Raw genomic sequence first — 11,793 nt, forward strand, 5'->3', positions numbered from 1 at the left:
GAGGGGTGTGTGTGTGTGTGTTTCCCTCCACCATCGCCCTCTGGCCTTACAAGTCCTATCTCTTATGCCCATTCCTCTTCCTTCCTGTAATCCCCACTTCCCAGCCTGGCTTAGTGCTGCCCTCTCCTAGGAAGCCCTTCCCCTCTTCCAGCGCTCCCACATACCATTGAACTTGGCACGCAGTACTGGAGCTGTCTGTTGGCTTCTGCCTCCCTGTTGGAACTGCATAATTTTTTGCAGTCAGGAATCGTATGTTACTCATTTTTGTATTCTCATCATCTAGCATGGAGCCTGGTACACAGACAATTTTTTCAGTGATATCTATTGGCTGGATGAGTGAGCAAGAAAAAAGATCATTGCCCTTCTAAAAACATCAGCTTTGTTGTGCAGCATAACACACACACTGCCGTATAGTTCAAAAACAACATCTGTTAGCTTTTCTCTTTGCAAAGGAGATTGTCACCACCACACTCGCATTCACCTGTGGAAGATCACACGTGACTCACATGCCTGGAGTTTATGAGGGAAGACTGTGAGCTCCAGGTTTGCAGTAACGCATGTCAGTATTTTAGTCTGAAGCCTCAGGCGTGTGTGTCATCTTCCAGGACAGCTCTGGAAAGAGGATGGAGACAGGGAAGGGAAGTCCACTGGGGGCTACAGTCTGAGCTAGGCACAGAAGGATCACGACAGGTAGCATCAATGTGAGGGAAATACTTTACACTTGCTTTAGTGTTACATCCAGAAAGTAATGAGGTAACATCTCTTTTACTGTCCTCAAAATCACTGCATGTAGAACAGACTCGGCATCTGCTGCTAATGCTTTGGGTTTTTATTTGTACTAAAGTGATGCAGCTTTATGAAGATTCGATGCCTAGCTGTGACATTCCCACTCAGTTAGTTTAAACTTCTCAGGAACAGCACTGTGTATTCTGCCTCCTGTGTTTAGCACTGAAGATTTCCTGTGACAGTCATCGTGGGTGTTTGTGTCTCTTTCACTTTCTGACTGTGAGCCAAAGTCAGGACCCCTCCAGAATGAGTCTCATGGCAAGATATTTATAGTCAGAGGTGAATGTGCTCAAGATGTTCCCAACTGGGCAGGTAACGTGGAGATTCTGTTTCAGGCTAGCCCTGACGGACGAAGACCCCAACCAGAATTTGTAACTCTTCTTAATTTTCAGAGTTTTATCTGGTGGTAAACAGCAGAAATCTATTTTTCACCATTTGGATGGGAAGCTGAGGTGAAAAGCTTGGGGGCTTTCATTCTTAGGAATAAATATATCAGCCTTGAGAGAAATAAACTTTGAGATCAGAAGGTCAGAATTGTAGTTCTTCTGATACAATCCTTGGATGGGCTTGTGTGTGGGGTGTCTTGGTATTTTGGTTTCCAATATCTTGGAATTGCTTTGTGGTATCACCATAGAATGCTTAATCCAAGTCACATATTTGTTTCACCTTATTGCACATGAGCAGAATCCTGAGTGATATTAATATTACCTTAATCCATAAAATAGATGATATTTTAAAGAAGAATCTAGTAAAAGAGATGTTTTGATATCCTTATCCTAGATTGGAAACAAGAAGTTACTCTCAGAGGACTGTGATTTCAGTCACTTACCAAGGGTGTTGATTATAACCCAACTGTTTTATGATTATAATGTATGTATCCATATTCGTCATGGCTTATAGTTAAGCTGTAGAATCTGATACCATCTGTATTAAATAAGCTTTCCATCAGCCAGGATATTTTTCTCCCTATGTCTGCTATAGTATACTTTATGAAACACAAGGCTTATAAGAAAATAAAGTGAGGCCGGGGTTTAGCTCAGTGGTTCTGCCACCTGCCTCACAAGCACAAGGACCGGAGTTTGATCCCCAGCATCCCCCCCGTCAAAAAAAAGAAAGAAAAGAAATTGATAATGCAGTTTCTCTGGCCTCCAATCATTGTATACTCATGTAAGACTGCAGCTGAAGAAATGCACCCTGGGAATCAAAGTGGTAGAAGGCTTACACGTGTCCCTCCCAAATAAGAGAGACCGTCACAGGCCAGATGCTAGGTTTATCTCTTTATATACATTCATAAGAAACTGAAAAGTCACTAAACTTTCTAACTAGTTTTTTGTACTCTTGGGGAAAATTACACTGGCTGCACTGTTAGAAAAGGGTTACTCAGGGACACAAGGAACCGGTCTTCACAGATGTTCTTTGAAAAGCCAGAGTAATATGACAGCATCTGCAGAGAGGCCTCCTGCCAGATTCACCACAGCCGGTAAATGTGAGCAAGCATAGGCCCCAGGCAGGTACTCATTGCTCAGCTGGCCTCCTTAGGAATGTACTCTGACGCAGAAGACACTGCAATAAAACAGGCCTTCTGTTGCATCGTTCCACAGTACACTGTGACCCTGCCCACTTCTGTACTTGTGAAATTTTTTTCTTTTAAAGCATGCCTATTTGGAGAAGCATCAGGTTTTTCATTAGAAGTAAAAGCCACTGTCATAAGGGGAAGATACAAATAAAATACAATGCAATAATTTTTCTTTTAAAAACTTCATTTTATATTGTCCCATGGGCCAGGGATTTAGCTCCGTGATTCCACCACCTGCTTCACAAGTGCAAGGTCCTGAGTTCGATCCCCAGTACCAAAAGAAAAAAAAATTTTTTAAATAAAAATAAATTGTCCCAGGTCCTGCAAGAGGCTTCTTGGGTTGTCTCGGGATATTAGAGTTCTTTTATCAGAAATTTCTTCTTGCTCTGTAGAATTCCCAAGAGGCCTGGATTATCTTTGTATATTGGGACAGTCTCAGGAGCTGGAAGGATTTTAGAAAGGCTTGGAGCCAAGACCCTAAAACCAAGCCTAGCATTGGGTTCCACAGAGATCTTCCAAGCAACAGGCAGATAAGCTATGCAGTAATCCAGAGTCTCACTGGATTCAGAACCGCAGAATTACCTTCATCCAAGTGTATTCTTCATGTCAGATTTTCATCTCAATTGGCCTAGTTTATTTGCAAAACTAAAACAAATTGATAATAATTCATACCCAGCCTCTTATTCTTCACATTGTTGGGTTGTAATTTTAGAAAATTCACTGCACTCTCAAAATTGATGACATAAATTATGTTTTAATTAACCAGAGGTCATAAAGGGATAACACCAATCTCAAGTATGAGACACCAGGTAAACAATGACAGTTTGTTTACTCCAGATACTATGTTGAATCTCAAATACTTTATATTCTGAGAGCCATGCTCACAGGCAGGTTAGAAGGTCGGATTCTGCAATCAAGGAATTCTTTCTTTCTTTCTTTCTTTTTTCAGCTTTAATTGAGTTTATTGGTACATTTTAGGGATACAGTACAGTTACATTCATTGTTGGGATCTTGTACCTCTACATGATGAGTCTTGATTCTCATTTTTTCTCCTTACCTCTTGCCCTCCCTTCACCCCCTCCTCCCCTCCCCATCTACAAACACTTTATTTTCATCTTTTCATTCTCTCACATTTTTTTCTTTTCCCTTTTTACTCTTCCCCTACCCATCCCACCTTCCCTACACCTTTAGCTCCTTTCTTCCCATTTCTAAATGTCAGTAATCTTACTAGAATCTTATGCATTGTTGCAGATTATTCACACCAGGGAAACTATTCAGTATTTACACATGTGTGACTTATTTATTTCACTTAGGAGTATATCTTCAATATTTTTTTTGGTTTTTTTGAGACAGGGTCTCACTATGTAGTTGAGACTGACCTGGAACTCACTATGTAGCTCAGGCTGGTCTCGAACTCACAGTGATCCTCCTGCCTCAGCCTCCCAAGTGCTGGGATTACAGGCATGTGCCACCACGCCCAGCAAGGTATTCTTTCTTAAGAGCAGCATTTTTCAGATCATTTCTCCATTTTCCACTAGGATATAAAGTTGCACAATATGGTAGAGCACTTGCCTAGTATGGATGAGGCCCTGGGTTCAGTTCTCAGCACTGCAGATGTGAAAAAGAATACAGCTTACCAAATGCAGAGTACCAGTTCATGTTTAAGTTCTACTATTTCCAAACAGGTGACCTTGGAAAAGCTGCTTAACTCTGCCTCAGTTTTCCTCATCCTATAATAGTACTACCTCACAGAGTTGGTGTGGAGATTAATTAATAACTGGCACATTCTTGTTAGATCTTAGAAATGTGTAAATCTGTGTCATGGGAACATTCTTATTTGAATTCTCTTCTGACAGGAAAATGGCAAATGCTCGATGGCGGCTTCTTGAATATCACCAAGGTGTCCTTCTCAGACCGAGGTAAATACACATGTGTGGCTTCTAACATCTATGGCACTGTGAACAACACGGTGACCCTGAGAGTCATCTTTACCTCTGGAGACATGGGCGTCTACTACATGGTTGTCTGCCTCGTGGCCTTCACCATTGTCATGGTCCTCAACATCACCCGCTTGTGTATGATGAGCAGCCACCTGAAGAAGACTGAGAAAGCCATCAATGAGTTCTTTAGGACAGAAGGGGCAGAGAAGCTGCAGAAGGCCTTCGAGATTGCCAAGCGGATCCCCATCATCACCTCAGCCAAAACTCTAGAGCTTGCCAAAGTCACCCAGTTCAAAACCATGGAGTTTGCCCGTTATATTGAAGAGCTTGCCAGGAGTGTGCCTCTGCCTCCTCTCATCATGAACTGCAGGACCATCATGGAGGAAATCATGGAAGTAGTTGGGCTTGAGGAGCAGGGACAGAATTTTGTAAGGCACACCCCAGAAGGCCAGGAGGCTACAGACAGGGATGAGGTGTACACAATCCCCAACTCTCTGAAGCGAAGTGACTCTCCCACCGCTGACTCAGATGCCTCATCACTGCACGAACAGCCTCAGCAAATTGCCATCAAGGTGTCTGTTCACCCCCAGTCCAAAAAAGATCATGTGGATGATCAAGAAGGTGTACAGTTTGAAGTCAAAGATGAAGAGGAGACAGAACCATCGGCTGGACATTCCCCAGAAACTGCAGAGCCTTCTACGGACATAACATCCACAGAGCTAACCTCTGAGGAACCATCACCTGTAGAGGTATCAGATCAAGGACTGCCACCAACTCACCTGGAAATGACAGAGCCAGCAGTGACATGTGACAAAAACACCTGCATTATTTATGAAAGCCATGTCTAATATTCACTCTGAAAAGCTATGCATATCAAGAAAACCAGGGGCTGCTCCTTGTAATACAGATGTAGTACGCACTTGCCGCTAAGCCTTACCAGGAGACTCATCGCTTAGGAGTGATGCCACATTAGAGGGGAGACACTTGTGTGCAGTGGATGTGACCGGCCTCTCCCCGGGAGAAGAAGACACAGGAAATATCAGGGCGCAGAACTGATACTGGACAGAGAGTGTCTGTCCTTGTGATATGGATCGTAGAGGCCATTATCTGCCAAATCCCTTATTTGATGCCCTTTTGGCAAAGAGTACACTACTGTAAGATATTCTGAGCTCAAGAGCCCTGTCTGATGCATACTGCATTGCTTTTCCTTTTAAAAAATATAGTCTGCTACAATAGCAAATGCACGTATATGGGTTTGTTGCACTTTCTTCTTAGTTATAATTATTTTCACTGTTCCTTTATAATGGAGTAGTTATTATATTAACACTAATTTACTCTTTTGGGTTGAGTCCTCTTTGCCATTTTTATCCTTATTTCCCCCTAGAACGTTTACCTCAGCGGCTTTGGTATCAGTCACCAGTTCCAGGACTGATAGCTACAAGTCATTTGTAATGCTCCAAAGTAGTTATTATGCTCATTTTTTTTCATTTCCCAGGCCTGTTTTCATACATTGCTTTTTTTTTTTTTAATGTCCAGTAAAGCTGCTGTTTTGAAACTGAGGAAAACTTTGCCCTGGAATAGCACTTTAATAGTCAAATAAAACTGTGTTTACCTGTCCAATTCTGAGAGCCTTTCAGTGAGCTCAACCGAAGTGTGGAGAGAGACTGTAAAAGGCTAAATGTACCCATACTGTTCATGAAAACTGCTATTTACATTTAAGTAACACCATCCTCTAAACAAAGACTGATTCTTTACCTGGAAAATGTATTGTTTCCAAAGACAGGCATTTGACGATTCCTGTAGGTTGTAGAATACTGGCTTCTCACAAGTACTTGAGGGACCAAACTCTGCCAGTCAAATGCGCACTTGGTATAAGGCAGCAAACAGAAGGATCTGTGAAGTGTGTAACCATGTCCAGTTTTGTAAGCCACATAGCTGACTTGTGAGCTTTTGAAAGAGAAGAAAAGGCTAGTGTAGTGGCATAGAGAACTGTGCCATCAAGTTTTATGCCAAAATTACTGAATTACAGTGGACCCTTGACTTATAAATTTGATCGGTTCCTGAGGGCTGGCTGTAACTCAAGTTGGTTATAAGTCAATACAGTTGAGATTTGGATGTTGACCTGGGTACGCTGCTGTAGATAACAAGAGCCAAATGAATCTTTCATTAACCTAATTAACCCAAGTTGTTTGTATGTCAGGCTGGTCATAACTTGAGGGTTCACTGTATTTAGTTCCCAGAAAATGCAGTAGATGCAAGGCAGCATGATGTTATGGAATGAAGGCAAAACTAAAACCAGTCATCCAGAGGTTTAATACGAACCTCCCTGTGCCATCACAAGTTGTCTGCCTTTGGGCAAGTCTAGGCCCCAGTTTCCCTATCTCTAAGAGGGGCAGACTAGATGAGTGCTGAGTGCTAGCTCTTTCTCAGAGAACCAAGCCTATATTAATATCTTTGCTCTTTTCAACAATGACTTTACAGATTTTTGCTTTCGTCTATTGAGTTCCCAAATATTTGTATGCTGCATTACTTACTCAAAAAAGATGTTTTGAAAGATCATAGCATTTTAAACAAATTGTGGAACTTCTCTTCCCACAAAATGACTGAGACCACCTCTGTGATTGGGATTTAATCTTGGTGAGAATGAGTGATGTTTCATTTTTCACTTACAAGCAAAGGAGACAATGACCTTAAAGTAGTTAGCAGAGTCGTGACCACATCCATTGTGGTAAACCTGATGAGTTATCTATCGTGTCAGAGGTTACACGGCCCACACTGGTAATGAGAGAAGGGACCCAGCTGCTCATTCCCCCTCTTGTCGCCATCTGGGAAAGTGACCTTGCACAACCAGGGCTTAATCTCTTTCATCTATTAAAATATGCAACCAGTACTCAGAGGCCCATAAGAGCCTTTCAGGCCCAAACATTTCTGCTTTATGGAAAGTTTGCAGTCTGCGGTAGCCCCTGTTGCATAAAGCAAGCAAAACTGGGGGCAAAACAAAATGGGTATATGATACAGGATGCTTTTGTAGTCAAAATTTTATCACAAGTGTATCTGGCTCTGTCACTGACAACGGTGGGATTGGCTTTAGAAGTGACCTTGATGGAATTATATTTGACAAATCTGACTTTGGACTTTGACGAGACATCCTTTTAAAAGGAATTAACTTGGTATCCAGTTAGAAGTCTTAGGAAGGGCACCTAGAGAAATGAGTAATAAGCAGCCACAAGAAAAACTGTAACTTCTGGTTGGGCTCTCTGTACTAGGGCTTTATGTGTGTAGGCTCCAGAAAGTTCTATTTCCAACTCTTAGAATATTAAAATTTTCCAGTCATTGTAAAGGTTAACAAATTCATACCTTTGATTTGTATGTGCAAAGCAACAATAGGGACTTAACAAAATTCACATGATCCGAACTTTTCTCCATTCTGTTCAGTTCTCATCTCACCCAAACCCGTGTGCAGATTTTCACATGGAAAATGAAGGAGGCATCCATTCCATGTAGAAATTGACCAGGGATAATAAATTAAAACTGGGCAGAATTTATATAAAGCAAGAGCTAAAATACGCGACCAAAGAATGTTTCCAGACTAGCTTTGCTTCTTTAGACAGAGATTATGTAGATTTTTAAAACTCTCTCCCTCTTTAAGACATCAGAATGCTCTTGATATAGCAATAGCCAAACTATAAAGGGAGTTTGGCTTGAACTGGGAATTTCTCCTTCTAAAAACTCTTCCTATCCATCCTGCAGCTTCTTTATAAAATGAGAGAACCCCTCCTGCTAGAATGTGAAATGTAGAAGACCTTATGATTTTCAGCCAATTTTTCAAAAATAAAGTGAATTATTCAGCTTCTTAGAAATGCATAGGGCTGTGGCTTTCTGTGTGCAGGCACAGATTCATGCACATTGGACTCATTTGGGCAGTTCTAATAGTTAATACTAAATCCCAAGCCATGTCATTTGGGTCTTACATAGTTATTCTTAAAATCAAATAATTTCTGTTTCCTGAGTCATCCTGGTCATATTGCTAGCAATTTTTTTTCTTTAAATTATTAAAATGATTCATATGTGCTCATTTAATTCACTATATTATCTATAATCTTGGATGGTATTTATTCTAAATATGGGATAAAACAGAATTTTATAGGGGAAATCTGTAATTTATAATGGTTTTGTTTTATAAATTATATTTTCATATCTTTAGAACACATCTGCTATTCTCATCTTTTTGTACATCATACTGGATAAAAAAATACTAATACTTGATTAAAATCTCTAGGAACCAAATGTAATATATCTGATATATGACATATAAAAAAATGCTCTAAAATTACCTGAATGTTCTTAGCCATTCCAAGCATTATTTTGCCATGTTGCTACATCCGGAATACTTTGGACGCTTGCTTATCAGCATTTGTTTCCACAATTAAGGCTAAAAGGCCTGACATCCCATACAATGGATTCAGAAATCCATTTTCCTTCTTTATCTTTTTTGATTCAATTTTAATTGTACAAATCCATGCTTTTAAAACTTTCTTTGAAGGGCAAATGTGAAATAACAAGCAACTTGATGAGAAAAGAGAATGAATTTAACTATGGCTCTGTAAATCATTTTAACAGACTGATAACGTTTTAAATCTACTGTTTGGGTTGTTATTCACTGTCTGCTCAGCTCTAACATGAAGAAAATGTAAGGCACACAAAAATATTTGTATGTTTTTGAACAAACACCCTCTACACATAGTACATGTACCCAATACAGATCAGCTTGACTATGGAGACACCAAGTCCTAGCCACTGAAGAAGTATTTTAGAAAGGCTAATCAGTTTCCTTTCATTACGCCATTTGAGTACATGTTGTATCAGTACTAGAACTTTCAAATAGCAGTCACTATGGTTTTGTTAAGTAAGAATTTCCTGCAAGTGTTTTCACTTGGTAAGAAATGAAACATTACCTTATATTTCACGGACTTTATTTTCCACACAATTCAACTAATTTACCTATCTTCCCACAGTCTTTGTGCAGTTTTTTAAAAGTAATTCCTGTTTCTATTCTTGCTCTTTAAGCTAATGTACTGGTATTCTTTAATTATCTACCAAACCTTGGTTATAGTCACATACATTTTGAAGACCTGTAATCTTCAAGATATTGGTCAATTTTACATTCATTAAAATACCCTTCAAGTAGATAACAAAGTTCATTTTCCTATTGATTTTGTATAGTTTCTTCAGTGGTTAACAGGTTTGGATTAAACAAATCAATTGTGGAGAAAATAAATAGAACAGAATTGCTTATTATGTTTTCCAAAGGATTGTGTGTTTTTATCTGTTATAAAGGGAAATATTATATAAGGAGGATGCTCTTTATGAGATTTTTTTTTTAGAGATGGAATTTATAAAGGGGGTAATACTAAGAATACTACAATCAAAATCAAAGAAAATGTAAAAATCGTAATTCTAAGAATACTCTGCATAAATTATTTTTATTTAACCAATAATAAAAGTCTTCAGGTGTATCTTTCTGATATGATAGACCCGCTAACAGTGAGTTAGGATCAAAGATGTATATGCTTAGGTTTGGCCTGCGGTATTTCAGTAGTTCTGAATGTCCTTCGTTAAGTTGCAAAATAAGATGGAAATGTATTCGGGCTGAAATGTCAGTCTGCTGAATTTGTGAACTATAAAATGTTCACTTTCTAAAATAATTTAAAGATGTAAACAAATGACTAATATATGTTGATATTACTGTAGCAAGAAGAAAATGTGTTCCATCCTGTATTTTGATTGTTGCTTTAATAAAGGGTTTGCACAGGTATGTGGAATGTGTCCTGTCCTACCCGGAAAGCATGGAATTGCGACCTAATTTACTCTTTCCAGTTACATGAAATTTATAGTCAATTCTCACCACTCCACTTTGCATCTGAACATCTTTTAGAAAAAGAGAAAAAAAATAATTTTTATATAAAACTGCAAAATTGTATCCTAATTCTAAAGCCTTAATTCTAGCCTGATAATTTTTAGAGCAATTTATGTTTACTTTTATCTATATCGAGAAATATTTTTTAGCACTGGGCATGCCTGTAATCCAAGCACTGGGGAGGCTGAGACAGACAGATCATGAGATAGAGGGTAACTGAGGCTACATACCAAGACCCTGTCAAAGAAAAAAGAGAGAGAGCCTCCCGCTCCCTTCTAAGGGCATACCCCGTAACCAAAGGATTCTTACTAAGCCGCAACTCTGAAAAGTTGCCACCATCACCCAAGGACCAAGTCCCTAACACATGAAACTTCAGGGGACAAATCACATCCAAGTCATAGTAGATATTAAAGCTAGATCAGGGGCTGGGTGTGGTGGTGCATACTTATAAGCTCAGCATGCTGGAAGGCTGAGGCAGAAGGACCACAAGTTTGAGACCAGCCTGGGCAATTTAGCAAAACCCTGACTGTGTCAGTTACTCTTCTCTCATTGCTGAGATAAAATACCCAACACCTGAAGTTGGAGGGGAAGGGGTTTATTTGGCTTAAGTTTGTGGAGGTTTCAGTCCATAATCAGCTGGCTCTGAGGCTGGAATGGCTAACAAGCATTGCACTGGAGATACAACATGACACACAGAAGGCAGAAAAGGTAACAAGAAAATTACCAGTGTCTCTGCCCGTTTATCTTATTCAGACTACTTAGGGCAGGAAGCCCTCGCGCCCTTAATCCTAGTGCCCTTGAGCCTAGCATTGCAGCATGAATCAATTCCAGCTTCACACAGTCTAGGTCAAGGGTATAACCACTTTGGGGTGACATCTAGACTCAAACCATAACACTGACAACATTAAAAAAGACTGAGGGGACAGGGATTTAGCTCAGTGGTTCCAACAGCTACCTGGAAAGCACAAGGTCCCAGAGTTTGATCCCCGGTACAAAAAAAACAACAGGCTATAACAGTGCAAAGGCTTGGGTTCAATACCTAGCATTACAAAAGAGAAAAAAATTAGGTACTCTCACCCCCCCTGAAATGGCCTAAGCCTACAATTCATTAAATAAAAGGTTGGTTCAACAGACCAGGAAGAAAAAAATGAATCAATTGCCTCAGTAGTTATATGTTTTTAAAGGACCATTACAATTAACCTGAAAAAATGTGTGTGTGTGTGTGTGTGTGTGTGTGTGTTGACATGTATTTTTAAATAGCAATTACATTAGAGTCAGCATTAATTGTATTTACACTGCTAGGTAAAATGACACAAGAGTAAAATAATTTTCCTAATATATTAACAAATGTTAAATGGGCTTTTTAAAAAGAATAAACATTAATATAGCAATATGAATTTCTCAGAAAGAAACTAAATTTCTCATTACCCATGTATTTTCTACCAGGTATCTTCATTGGGTAGGTGAGTTATTCTTGCAACAAAATGGAGTGGATTTTCCTACAGTTGAGCCATATCTCAAAGTTCATTTGTGGAGTAAAAATCTCAGTGAACCGTGAAAAACATCACTGGAGC

At 39.5% G+C, this 11,793-nt stretch overlaps 1 protein-coding gene across 3 annotated transcripts in view; it reads left to right on the top strand.

Annotated features, from left to right (window-relative positions):
- The window catches only part of Mfap3l (microfibril associated protein 3 like), a 47,343-nt gene extending 37,178 nt beyond the window's left edge, over positions 1 to 10,165 (top strand). For 2 of the 3 annotated variants that reach the window (XM_010629834.3, XM_033765443.1), the window contains exon 3: positions 4,219 to 10,163. In XM_010629834.3, coding sequence (XP_010628136.1) covers positions 4,219 to 5,150 — 932 coding nt within the window. In that variant the 3' untranslated portion in view covers positions 5,151 to 10,163. Of the gene's footprint in view, positions 1 to 4,218 lie in introns of all 3 variants that reach the window. The other variant, XM_010629835.3, reaches the window with a different exon arrangement.
- The last annotated feature ends 1,628 nt before the right edge of the window (positions 10,166 to 11,793 follow it).

This window comes from Fukomys damarensis, unplaced genomic scaffold (genome assembly GCF_012274545.1).
Source record: "Fukomys damarensis isolate Sample0158 unplaced genomic scaffold, DMR_v1.0_HiC HiC_scaffold_18, whole genome shotgun sequence".
Taxonomy (NCBI): domain Eukaryota; kingdom Metazoa; phylum Chordata; class Mammalia; order Rodentia; family Bathyergidae; genus Fukomys; species Fukomys damarensis.